Genomic DNA, 13,933 nt, shown 5'->3' with positions numbered 1-13,933 from the left:
TTCTCCTTGCCTCAGCCTCCTGAGTAGTTGGGATTACGGTTCTGTACTAGCAGATTCAGCTCAAAGTTTTAACTTCCTCAAACTTGCATAATTAATAAAGTAGCCATGTTGGCATGTTGGTTTACCCCAGTCTTTTTTTTTTTTTTTTGAGGTAAGGTCTTGCTGTGTAGCCCAGGCTGACTTCAAACTCATGATTCTCTTGCCTCAGCCTCCTGAGTAGTGGGATAATAGGCTTGTACCACCTTGCTGGGCTGCGTCATCTTTCTGTCTTAAAAGTCAGTGTTTTTAAAGTTAGAATATTTTCCCATGCTGCTTCTTATTTGTTTTTTATGACTTTTATTTATCTCTTGTATATGTCTCCAGGGTTGTCTTGGTTTCTAGGAACTTTGCTAGCTAATTCTTCTGTTCCTTTATCCATGTCCTTCATTTGTAGATAATTTTGTTTCTAAAATTTGGTTTTCTGTTCTATTTAGTTACAGCCTTATTTCAATTGAAGTTCGTAATTTATAAATCTTCATTTTTCTGATGAGAAACACTAAGGTATAGCACCAGGAACAAAAGTTCTATTTAAGTGGAGCACAGACATCTCAAAGGAGTGACATAGTGAACACTTGGCTATCCGTTCTTACTATGCATCAGCTCTACTCTGGATTTAACAAGTATATTGGTGTTTAACACTTTGATAACAGATTAGTACTTCATCCTGAACTTTTTTAATGGTATAATTTAAGTTTCATGTAGAATATTCATCAAGGCAGTAATAATTGATTAGCATTTGTGGATGAAAGATAAATACCATGTCAATCAAAAAACCAGTTTGTCTCATCACGGTTTAGAACATCATAGTACAGAAGATGTGTTTTCCATTTCTAACCCACCTTAGTGGTAAGGGTTGCTTGGCGTGAGCAAGCCAGGTACTGTCTCTGAGCCTTGTTTTTTCAAGTGTAAAGTGGGAATAATGATACATACAATATAGGATTGTTGAGACTGTGAGAGTGTCTTGAATAGCAATTGAAGTCCATTGATTACAGGTGACTTTTGACAGTGGTCAGCATCTTTTAAGCTCTTTACCAGTCACAGAAATAAAGTGTAATTTCTGTTCTTGTTTCAGATGGCAAGTGGACACCTGAGCCACGAGGCTCTGGAGTCCCAGATGCGAGAGCTCATCTACACAGACTCAGACCTCATTGTCACCCCAATTATCGACAATCCAAAGGTGAGGCAAGACACTGAGACCACCCAGGACTGAGTTTTAGTGAGCAGGTCTCACTGTGTCCACCTTCATTGGTTGTGGGGACTGCGTGGGGAGTTGTGCTTCATAGTGCAGTTTACACTCACTGTGAGCTTTGTAGCTTCACACCTCTTCCTAGGGGATGATGAGTATTTGCCTTGAAAATAACCAGTTTCTCAGTCCTCTGCTTTTCTTTTGGTTTTCAGCCCCTCAACACTCACACTCCATCACCTGTTCTGTATTTTAATTTTCATGCTTCCATTTCTTTCTCCCTTTGGTGATTCTGGTGTTTGAATTCAGGGACTTGTGCTTGCTACATAGGTGCTCTACCACTTGAGCTATATCTTGTGTTTTTGTCTAAGGCCATCTTCATACGTCTGTCCTACTACACACCTCTCTCCCCCATACCTGGGATCACATGTTTACTCCACTATACCTTTTTTTTTTTGGTAGAGATGAAGTCTTGAAATTTTTTGCCTTGGCTGTCCTTGAGCTGTGGTCCTCCTATCCCCATCTGCCTAATAGCTGGGGTTATAGCTGTGAGCCCTGTTAACCTGTCCCCTGCTTCTTTTCTGAAAAATGTCTTTTTTCTTATTAATTCATGGCTATTTCTTCTTATGACACAGGGAACATTACGTGTTTAGAACAAATGATTTGTTGCTTGTATGTTTATTTCCTAGACAAGACAGGATTTCATGTAGATTATTTAGCTACTTTTGTAATGGAGCTAATTCTTTGCATGAGTTCAGATGTCTGGTAGAATAACTTTACGTTAGCTAAAACTGATGGGTAATGGGGTATTTTCCCAGTGGACATTCTAGAACAGTTTGTTATCTCACTTAACCATATTCTTTCCATATTTATTTCCCTGTACAACCATGGGTACTGATTTCTGAGAAACTTTAGCAGAAACTTATTTTTTAAACTTTTTTCTTTAAACAAATTTTAGACCTTGAGAAAAGGTTCAAGTTAGTAGTTCTTATATGCCTTTACCTGGCTTTTCCTGGTGTCAGTCATCTGGTACAGCTTTTTCAAACTGTTAAACTTACAGGAATCTTACTGTTAAGCCACATATCTGTTCTAGGGTCCCACATTTATGGTGTGCTTCCTCCATGTCCTATAGTCTGTCCTCATCTTTCATGGCCTTTTGAGAAGTTCTCAGTCTTTGTCTTTCCTGACTTTGGTACTTTGATGAGTAACTGGTCAGGTATTTTGTAGAAATATTTCTTAATTTGGGTTTATGTGAGGATTTCCTATGACTATAATGAGATGATGAATTTAGATTACAGGATTAGAATGAATGAGTTTATACTATTTTTTTTGTTAAGAACACTACCAGCAAAGGGTTTTAAAATACTGTATATAGAGATTTTGGAGAAGTTGGACATAAAAATAGCCGAATTTTTGATTAAAGTCTCCAGATGAAGTATTTCCATTGTTCTAAACTCACAGATCCAACCACATGGTTTCTTCACTTTCCTCAAATACATGGAGCACTTACCTGTTCCTACTGTTCCATCTTTCTGGAACACAGCCATCAAGTCCTAACTGTCCTTGAAGACTTCAGACCACCCTCCTCCTCTTCCATTATCTCTGCCCCAACCACAGCAGCTTAAATTCTTGTTTCAGTCTCTTTTTAAAAATTCTTTGTATGAAATTATGTATTATTCTCTGTATGAATTATGTATTTTATTAACAAGTGTTTGTCTCCCCACCCCCAGCAGAGCCCAACTCTCTGACTGTAGGATCCTGTCTTTTTAATAACCTTGTACCCCTTAGCACTCAGGGCCCGGTCTCCCTGAGGCAGGTACCTGGTAAATATTTGTTAATGCCTAAATTTCTGACCTAGAGGCAAATTAGCTAAAGAGTAAGCCAAGAGAGGGTGAAACTGTGTGTGCAGCTTGATTTTATTGCATATGTTTATTGAAATGCTTTTTAAAAGTTGCCTGCATTTGTATATTTTAATGTGAAGTAGCATGGTTGAATTTCTTTTTTGATGACAAATTTTACAGCATTCTTATTTTTGTCCTTATTGGCTTGTAATCTGATACAGGGTTCATTTGAAGAGACAGATATCTGTCTTAAGGCATCTCAAAAATTGTTTTTTTTTTTAACCATAGATAATGAAGCAACCGCCAATTAAATTTGATTCAAAAATACTACATCTACCAGCACATTCAGGTAGGATTGTGAAGGGCTTGGCAATCATGCAGATCCTTTGTATACAGACACAAATTTGAAATTTATTTGCAAGTATAATATTTTTACAGGAATAACTACATTCCGTTTTTTTTTCTTTTTGCCAATGGCCTTGGCAGCATTCTGCAAATTATAAACCATCTGTGATCTACTCGTGTGAGCCTTTGACCTACCTCAGCTTAGTCTGGGCTGCCCTGTACTCCTGTGGGAGGGGAAGTTCTTGTGGAGCTGGGTGAGGTTTCCTGTGAGTGGGTGGAGGGTCTTCTCCTGCCTTTTCCTTGCAGAGCCATTTGGATCTCTACCATTTTAGTGCTGTTGTGGGTGTACGGGGTTGGGGGCCACAATGAAGAACTGAGGTTTGCCTGAGGGACAGGGCCTTTGATGGCACTTCTGTAGGGACGGTATTCCAATAGAGAGACTTTAGGATGATTGTGTTTCTTTTCAGCTAATGAGAACCTATTTGGGGTGAATGTCAGAAAATCTTACGTCTTGGGGGTTTTTTTTTTTTTTTTAAACTGGACAAGTGTATTGTAAGTTAAGCTAGATTTGGAAAAAGTTCTTCACTGTGGCTAGTGTACAATCTATGATTTGAAATAAATTCAAAATAAAATCAAATTTAAATCAGCTAACCAATGGTTTATATAGGTCAGCTTAATACACTGATAAAAACAAAACAAATGGACTGAAGGCTGTGGCTCAAGGAATAGAGTTCTTGCCTAGCAAGCGCAGGGCCCTGAGTTCAAACCCCAATACCACCAAAAAACCAAAAATAACCCCCGCCCCAAACCCAAACCAACGAACCAACCAAAAAAAACCCCTCAAACCTTATTAAAAGGTTTTTGAAAGACCAAAATGAAGCAAAATGTTACTAAGTTAGTGCATTCAGTGTAAAGCCATTATTTTATGAAAACCTAGAGAGATATTATCTGGAAATACTCTTTCCTTTTCCCCCTTTGAGTTATTTAGAGAATTGGTTTTATAATTTCTTTTGTTTAATGATAGAGATCAGGGCTGGTGGAGTGGCTTAAGCGGTAGAGCACCTGCGTGTGTAGCCAGCATGAGGCCCTGAGTTGAAACCCGAGTACCACCAAAAAACCCAAAAACCAAAAGCAAAAAATAGAGATCAGCTGACAGTATGTGCCTTTGAGATGGCATCTCTTTTCCTGGGTTTGCTTTTTTGTTTGTATGGGGCTTGGGAGGCAGCAGTTCTCAATGGTGCCTGCCATCCTGTTAGCCTGGGGGGGTGTTCAATAGTACTTTCACTGTATCTTTTTAACAACTGTAGAATGGATGGCTTTTCCAATATGTTAGGACTGGGCTGACTATTTTTACAAAGACTGTCTTGTTTTCTTTAAATACAATTTAACTTTGAATTTTGTAATATTGTAGTTTGCAGAACAATTCTCCTTTAGTTACCTGCCTTCTTTTTCTGAGCAGTTTTCCATGGCAGTAAGCTGAAAGTAGTGTCATCTTTAGAGTGGTTTTGGTTTTGATGGTGTTTTCTTTGTCTTCATCCCTGCTCATAAAATTAAATGTTTGTTCCATTTCTCACATAATGCAGTCTTTTTTTTTTTTTTTTCCCCCTATGGTACTAGGGTTTGAACTAGGTCTGGGAAGGGACTAGGCAGGTGCTGTACTGCTTGAGCCACTGCACCAGTCCTTTTTTGTGTGGATATTTTTGAGACAGGGTCTGGTGAACTACCTGGGCTAGCTTCGAACTGCGATCCTCCTGATCTCTGCCTCCTGAGTAGCTAGGATCACAGGCTTGAGCCACTGGAGCCCAATTTAGCAATCCTTCTTCACGTCATATGCACTTTTACTTTACTGGTTTCTCTCCTCTGCAGCTGATAAGTTGTTATGTCTGAAAGACCAGGAGTGGAATGACTTTTTGCAACAAGCATGCTCACAGATCGACTGCACCGAGAAGAGTGCAGGGGCCTCCCGGGCCAAGCTGAATCTCCTGTGCTACTTATGTGTAGTGGCTGGGAACAAGGAGGTGGCCACCAGGCTCCTCCATTCCCCTCTGGTAGGTTCTATGAGGCAAAAGCCTAACACCTGCACTTTAGTGTTTGTTTACACATTTTACAACAAGGGTCAGAATGTTAATTTGATTTAATTACAATGAAAAAGTGATTTATCAAGATCATAGGTTCATGAAAATTACCCTTAGTTTAGTCTAAGGTTTTAGTTTAAGTCTAAAAGTAGATGGCAGTATTGAGTCTTTTGTTTTGTAATACTAAGGTTTGCATTTTATATTAATTTATAATTATGTTATTTTTCATATCTGAAATCATAAGACAGGCCTTTTCATTCTGCTGGGAACTGGCTCTGTAGAATGAGGGGCTCCCTTGCTGGGTAGCCTGGGAAGCCCCAAGTTCTGACGTGGCAGTGAAAGGAGTTGTTGAGGACTTATTTTCTGTACCCCCTGGGGAACGCTATTCCTTAACCTGTCCTGGCTCACTGCTGAGCCCTGAGGGACCTGGCAGAGCTTCTGAAGCCATCCTTTGAAGGAATCGTTGTGCTTTGGAGGCATTTTCTGGAGGGGTCCTCATTTGGGAAGGTACTTGAAAATTGAAGTTGATTTGCTTCCAAGATAATGTGGAGGTTGCTTGTTTTGATAGTTGGGTCTGTTGTGTGCAGGGGACATTTCAGTAGTCTGAAGTGGAAAGAGAAAGTGAAGGCATTGTTTCTAATCTTTTTTTTTTAATTGAACTTTTTTTGGTGGTACTGGTGTTTGAACTCAGGGCTTTGCCCTTGCAAGGTGGGTGCTCTACCACTTGAACCACATCCCCATCCCCCAGTCTTTAATTTTTTTCTTGTTTAGTCAGTGGTTTTGTGTGTTTGTAAATAGTTATTTCCATGGTACACAATTTACAGTTTAGTTGCATGAAGGTCTGGTTTGTTAACTGTCACCTTCCGAGTTGTTCCATGAATTGAATGTACATTTTAAAAATTTTTTATTCTAGTTCCAACTCCTAATCCAGCACTTGCGAATAGCTCCAAATTGGGACATGTAAGTATCACTTGTATTTTAAAAATTTTTCATGATTTTAGGGAGTTATTGCAACAAGCACAGAGTCCTCAGAGATTACCAGAAATTATCCTGAAGTGATGACGACTGATTCATAGGCAGTTTCTGGAGGCCTCCCAATTGTAAATTTAAAAGCAGCTTTTAAAATAGCTATTATCTTAATGTTATAAATAAAATCCTTGGCTTATCTGAACTACTTCTAGAAGCTTTGCTAGCTGTTGCTCTTTTGTGTATTCATTGTGTATTCATTGTGTTTTAATTTATTCTGTCTTCAAGTTATCCTTTGTCACCTCTACCTAGTCCTCCTGTAGCACATAGCTTCCCAATGGATGCTGTTATTTATAATCCAGTGGGATTATGACCTATAAACTCCTTAAGGAAGGAAGTGTACTTGCTTTTTGTAGAAGCAGCATGCCAGGGTAAAAACACATTAGATAAGTGCTAAAAGACTGTGGCTCTGGGGTCCAGGGAGACTTGACCAAGTGATTAAACCTTTTTCTGAGTCTCCTTTTCCTCGGGCGTCTGTCTGGGACAAAGGAATGGCGTAGGCTTAGAATTGAGACAAACCTAGGTGTAGATCCCAGATCTTCCTCCTGGGCACATTGCTTTAACTGCTGAGCCTCAGTATCCTCATCTTTAAAACGGAGGGCAGTGTAAGTACTTCATAGACTTCTGGTGATACTTAAATTGTAGTGAGATCAATGCCTGCATGGTCGCAGTGGAGCTGTAATACAATTGGTGGTGTAGAGTTGTAGTTGTCACCATCCCGCTTTCTTGTTTATCTCAGGTGAGTGTTGGGAGAGGCAGGGAGGTGAAGGGGGTCTGTGAGTCATGGCAGAGGAGAGGTAGTAATTCTTCCATTCTGATGAATGGAAGAGGAGTGCACAAAATGGTCTTTGAATAATTATTCTTGTACATCTTCTAATGTTACTCTCCCAAAGTAAGATCTGGTTTTACAAAATAGAATTTTAAGGTAGTGGTTGAGTATTTAAGGTTGTAGTATATTTATTAGAAAGAAATGCTGGAAATCTTTACTAAATACCTTTATGTAAAACCCAAATCCTTGCATTGGGTGCCCCCTGCTGACATTAAAACACATCTTCTCAATCCTTTCCAAGTACTTTTTTTTACTTTTTAAATTGAAGTTTAAGGTAGTCCTCTGCTGGGAGCCTTCACTTTCTCTTTCAAATACTGCTGCTTTCCCCCTATAGTATGTATCATATATTTTAATGTCATAAATGATTTGTCTATGTATTTAAGTTATGCCTTTTAAAATAGGCTATGAACATTTTATTTACTCTGTACAATTTTGGGATAGTATTATAATATTGAAAATAACATAACATTTTTGTACTTAAATCTTCGTGCCCGCTTTTTCTTTTTTCCCTGAGGGCAAATTCATAGACTTAGTAAATAATTGTGTTAGTTAGCATTTGATACAACAAAATACCTGAGATGATATTTCATGAAGAGGAAAGGTTTATGTTGTCACAGCCTTGGAAGGTTCAGTCCATAGCAAGTCATCTCTGATGCTTTGGGCTGGTAGCAGTACATCATGGCCAGACAGCATGAGAAAACAAGCTGGCACCTCCTGGTGGCCAGAAGGTAAAGAGAGGGGAGGGAGAGGGGCCAGGGTCCCAATATCCACTTAAGGGTGTGCCCCTAAGAGTGGACCCCATGCCTCCCAAGGCCCCAGCTTTTAAAGCTTCCATCACCTCCCAGTAGTGCTACACTGGGATGAAAGTTTACCACATAGACCTTTAGGAAACATTTAAGATCTAAATTATAGCAGGAGTACATAATTTTGTGACTTCCAATAAATTGCTAAAATGCTCTTCAAAAACATTGTATCGACATTCCCATCAATGTGCTTTTCCCCCTTCAGTACTGGATTTGAACTTGGGGCCTCATACTTGCTAGGAAGGCACACTACCACTTGAGCCATGCCTTCAGCCCTATTTTTTGGTGTAATTTTTCAGGTAGAGTCTGGCATTTTTGCCTGGAGCCAGCCTCAGACTGTGATCCTCCTACCTATAGCCTCTTGCGTACCTGGGAATACAGATTCACACCACCATGTCCATCTGGTGTATTGTTGAGATGGGGTCTAACTAACTTTTGCTACAGCTGGCTTTGAACCATGATCCGCCTGGATCACCACCAGTGTGAACCACCGGTCCTGGCCAGAACTTCGTGCTTGCTAGACAGGTGCCTTACCGCTTGAGCCATGCCTTCAGCCTTCTTTTTTTAGTATAAAATTTATACTTGAATAAATCTAGATTTATACTTGAATAAAACTTCTTTTAAAACATAGTCCCTCCATTTATTTGATCTGGTTCACCTCTTGGTTGATTGAATTTCATCATTTGTTAGTTTTTTTCCTGGAGTGGTTGTTTGCTTGAGTCAGACCCAGTGGGCTCAGGAAGCCTGGAGGTCTGCAGCAGAGTTTGGATTTTGCACTCTCTCCCTGGTTCTCACTGTAGCTCTGGAGGACCTGGGGCCCAGCCTCACTTTTCCCTCTCCTGTGTGTCTTGTTTCATTTTGCTTTATCTTGTCTGAGTTTTTCTTTTTATTTCAGGCCTGTGGAAGTTTGCTGGAACAGTATCTAGGAATGTTTTTACATTTTGCTTCAACAGTTGCTCTATTAAATTCACCTCCCTTCTTTAGTTTTTCTACTATTTCTTCTCTCATTCATCCTTTTTTTGTTCCTGAGACTCTTGGAGGATGGGCGTGAGAGTTTGACTATTGACTCTTTACTCAACTTTTCTTATGCTTCCTTACTTTGTCTTTTTTTATTGTGATATAATAAATTTTATCACAATAAAATTTACCTTTTAAAGACATGTAGAGATCAGTGGGTTTTGTAGTGTATTTAAAGTTGTGCAACCATCAACATTATCTAATTTCAAAAGATTTTTGTCACCCAGTAAAACCTTATACCCATTCTTCTTTCCTCATAAGCACTAATCTAATGTCTATTTATTCCTATTCTGGACATTTCATATAGGTAATCACACAGTGTGTGGTCTTTTGTGTTTAGTTACTGTCATTTAGCATAATGTCTTCAAGGTCTGTCCATATTGTAGCTTGTATGAACACTTCATTCATATATATAAGGTTGTGTGTGAACTTATATTTTCATTTCTCAGCTGGGTATGGTGGTGCACACTGGTAATCCCAGCAAATGGGAGGCTGGGGCATGAGGATCTTCAGTTTGAGGTCATCCGGACCTCAAACTGAAGAGCCCCCCCCCCCCCATTTCAAAAAACCTAGCAGTGCTTTTTTCTTGGATACATACCTAGTAGTGAAAATGCTGGATTATTCTGTGTTCAATTTTTTTTTTTTTTTGGTGGGATTAAGGTTTGAATTTAGGGCTTTGTGCTTGCGAAGCAGGCACTCTACCACTGAAGCCATACCTCTAGCCCATTTTGCTCTGGTTATTTTGGAGATGGGGTCTTATGAACTCTTTGTCTGGGCTGGCTTTGGCAGTACTAGGGATGGAATGCAGGACCTCATGTTTGCTAGGCAAGCCCTCTACTACTTGAGCCATGCCCCCAGTCATTTTGCTTTTAGTCTGTTTTTCAGAGAGGATCTTGAACTTTTGCCTGGCTGGCCTCAGACTGAAGAACTGCTAGAATATCTTTTAGTCCTCTTCCTGAACTTTGTGTATTAACTTTAAGTCTTGATGTTTATTCCTGTTTATTTTTTTAAGATTTCTGGTTAATTTTTTTATTTGTATAATCATGTTTGAGAATTTTTGTTTATTTTCTTGTTCTCTGATTGGTTCTTTTTCCTAGCTGTCTATATTTGGTATGTAATATATTTTTGAACTTGAGGGTAAATGTTAGGATTATAAAAATTCTCTTCTTGGGACAGAATTGAGGATTAAATATTATAATTAATATTTCAGGTTAAGTATTAGGATTATGGAAATTGTATCCTTATCTCTTCCACCTGTAGGCCACTTCTTTTCCATCATGACCCTGCTTTTTAATGCTGCTTATTTCTCAAATGCCTGGTGATCTTTGGGTCTTCATTTCTATTGTGAAGAAATAGTTGAGAACATTAGTGTAGAAGTTGGTAATAGAAGTTTCCTCTCTGCTTTGTAACTGTTCCTCCAACAGCTTGTCCTTGAAGGCAGAACTGGTGTATGACTAGGTTGAAGTATATACTGGGAGTGTAGCTTGCTGAAGAGCCAGTGGGTGGACCAGACACCTCTATAATGGCCAGGATGGCTTTTCTCTTGGAGAGGAACTGACTTTTCTCATTTAGTAGCTGGAAGACCACAGACTCTGCTCCCCATATCCACCACCGTGTCCCGCCTAAGGCAGATTGCTCACTGGGGATAATTTTCCATTATACCTCAGAGGCCAGGGATACAGGGGCCATTCTTTGTCCTAGACAGACAGATGGAGGGGCAGGGCCTGATAGGCTCAATAATTCCCTGTGTATAGATTTAATCGGGTGTCTGTCCTGGGGCTCTTTTTTGTTTTGTGTTGTAGTTTATTCCAAGTCCCTGGGACTTCCTTGGGAAGTTTCATCCTTCCCAGTGGCTCTTGGACAGAGCTATTTTTTAGTCATTCTCTGTCAGTCTGATTCTATCTGTGTATGTCATCTGGGATTTCTCAGACTTCCTATTCTACTTCCAGTTCTTCTTGTTTCCAATTATCATGTAGTTAAAGGGATTTTTCTTGTACTGTAGCACACACTTGAGGGAACCATGTTTTGTCCACTAGCATTAAAAGAGAATTTCTCATGAGTTTTAACTTGTGTTATTTACATGGTTGTGACTTGTGGATGCTTTTATTTTACATCTGATATATAAGATATGTAGAAGTGCTTTCAAGTTTTCAAATGTTTAGGCTTAACTACGTTGTTTCCACTTTTCTGCTTTTATTATATCATGATTATGAGTCCTTCCTGTGTAATTTCTGCCTTTAGAATTTCTATGATTTATCTTTGAGGTCTAATATAAACTCATTTTTAAAGTATACAATGAGCAGTCAGTTAGTAATGTGCTGGTAATAGCTGACCCATTGCACACATATTAACTGTCAGACAACATGGTAATCTCTGCACAGGATTATCTCCTTGATTCTTAGAACAATTTGCTCAGGTACATATTACTGTCAGTCCTACTTAACTCATGAGATAACCAGGGATCAGGCCCATGAAAGGTGCTAACCCTCTGCCGTCCCTAGTGTGGACCCAAGACTGGCTCCAGGAATCTGATTCCTGAACACCACTGTGTACCTCTCCCAGTGAGTGCGTGTGGTCCTCTGGCGGGTGTAGGAGCTGATATATACACCTGCATTTTGGACTGTTGGTTTTATTGTTCATGCTCAAATGTGTATGGGTTCATTGTTGATGCTTTGGTGAGGTCAGGTTTTATTGTTCATGCTCAAATGTGTATGGGTTCATTGTTGATGCTTTGGTGAGGTCAGGAGAGGAGTAGCTTGAGTTACCCACCACTGTTGGATTTACTTTTTGCACTTTGTTGTTTGCTGTATAAAGATTCATACCTATATTGTATGTCATAGCAGCTTTGGTTTAAAGGAATCCTTTTCTCATACAATGTTTTTAGCTTTGAACTCTACTTTGGGATTTACAGTGGAAATCCTACTTCACTTTTGTCTGCCATGTGCAGTCATATTTTTACTCACTTGTTTCCTACTAATCTGTTTAGGTTTTTTTTTCTTTCTTTTTGTTCTGGTACTACGGTTTCAAGTACTCAGGGCCTCATACTTGCTAGCCAGGTGCTCTACCACTTGAGCCACCCACCCACAGCCCTTTTTGCTTTAATTTATTTTTCAGATAGGATCTTGTGATTTTTGCCTAGGGCTGGCCCCCATCCTCTTACCTCCTCTGCCTCCTGCATAGCTGTGGTTACAGGCCTGTGCTACAGTGCTTGGCCCTACTACTTTGTTCTCAATGTCAGTGTTATATTCATTCAGCAAACGTTTACTGTCTAGTTGCTCACAGTGGTGAGCAAGACAAAACCTTCTTTCATGGACTTTGAAGGAGGAGCTAGATAATAAACAAGCAAAGGAATAGTAACCATACAATTTTACTAAATACATGTGACTATCTAAAGTTAAAATAAAGTTAAATATTTAGTTCCTCTCTTGCGCCAGTCATAAATTATATATATATATATATATTTATATGTGTGTATATGTATATGTTGAGTGACTTTCTCAGGGAGCCTCCACACTAGGTGCTGAGAGCCCCAAAATGACTCATACAATAAAGTGAGTTCAATAAGGGTTGTGCACAGAGTGGTGGATGACTGTCAAGGGCTCTGCATTTGTCTGGAACTCTCCCAGGTCACCAAGTGGCCTCTGTCCCTCCTTTTTTATATAGCTTCAAGTCTGTAGTAGAACCTCGATGTAGAGCGCCACCTAGTGCAAAAACAGCAGAAGTGACTGAAGGTTCAAACAAGACAGACAAAACCAGACTCTGGGAAAGTTAGATGTTTATGCATACTTATCATTACCCTTGTCAGGGATTCTGCATGTAGAACAGCTAAATGGTGGGTTAGTAAAGGATGAAGTCCCTCTGGCCAGGATTTGGAGGACAGGTCTCACTGCTGAATTTATCTGTCTGTCTATCTATAGTTAATCTTGATTGTCAACTTGATTGGCAGCCTTGGGTATATTTCCAGAGCCAGTTAGAGCATGATGGCTCTGACCCAATCAATGCTTTAATACAATGATAGTTTCAAAAATGGAATAGACTATTGGAGGTGGTAGAATGCCCTACCTGGCCCGAGGAAGTAGGTCACTGGGTGCGTGTCCTTGGGAGCTATATCTTGCCCTGGCCCCTTCCTGTTACAGCTTTTCTGCATCCTGTGTGCCATGAGGCGAACAGCTCTCCTGTGCCACACAATCCTGCTGCCATGTTTTTCTCCCCAAATGCATGGGGCCAAGAAACCATGGACTGTTCAGTCCATGCACTCATGGTTCTGAAACTTTGACCAAAATATATCTTTCCTCTCTTAAGTTGTTTCTGTCAGGTATTGGGTCACAGTGTTAAAAAGCTATATACACACATGTGTATATGCATATATACACACATATACATATCTATGTAGTATATTAAATTTTATTTGAATAGCAATACAAGGTCTGGCCTCAAAATCATGATCTTCCTGCCTCAGCTTCTTGAGTGCTGGATTGCAAGTGTGCACCACCAGCACTGCCACCAGTCATATTTTATGAACTTGATAGTCCCATGTCTCTAGTGGACGTGTCTGAGCTGTGCAGTTGTACAGCATTTCTCTGTCTGCATGGAGGCATGCTGACCAGGGGTGCCATAGGTGCCATGATGGAGAAGGGGACGGTTCTGAGGTGCAGTATGCTGAGTCATTGGGGGAACCTGAAGTGGGTGACATTGGAGGAAAAACCTGAATTCTCAGAAGGAGCCAGTCTTGTGAGGGTGTTGGGTATATGGTATAGACATATGTAGGTTTTTGT

At 39.8% G+C, this 13,933-nt stretch overlaps 1 protein-coding gene across 14 annotated transcripts in view; it reads left to right on the top strand.

The window, feature by feature from the left end:
• Positions 1–13,933, top strand: part of Ulk4 (unc-51 like kinase 4) — a 548,798-nt gene that overhangs the window by 38,198 nt on the left and 496,667 nt on the right. For all 14 annotated transcript variants that reach the window (XR_012443110.1, XR_012443108.1, XR_012443109.1 and 11 more), the window contains exons 13-16: positions 1,112–1,216; positions 3,352–3,412; positions 5,275–5,456; positions 6,397–6,443. Coding sequence is in view for 9 of the 14 variants with exons in the window: in XM_074059105.1 (XP_073915206.1) it covers positions 1,112–1,216; positions 3,352–3,412; positions 5,275–5,456; positions 6,397–6,443 (395 nt within the window). In the remaining 5 variants the exon portion in view is untranslated. The remainder of the gene's footprint in view (positions 1–1,111; positions 1,217–3,351; positions 3,413–5,274; positions 5,457–6,396; positions 6,444–13,933) is intronic.

Source organism: Castor canadensis, chromosome 17, assembly GCF_047511655.1.
Source record: "Castor canadensis chromosome 17, mCasCan1.hap1v2, whole genome shotgun sequence".
In the NCBI taxonomy this organism is placed as follows: domain Eukaryota; kingdom Metazoa; phylum Chordata; class Mammalia; order Rodentia; family Castoridae; genus Castor; species Castor canadensis.
This window is presented reverse-complemented; position numbering and strand designations above follow the sequence as displayed.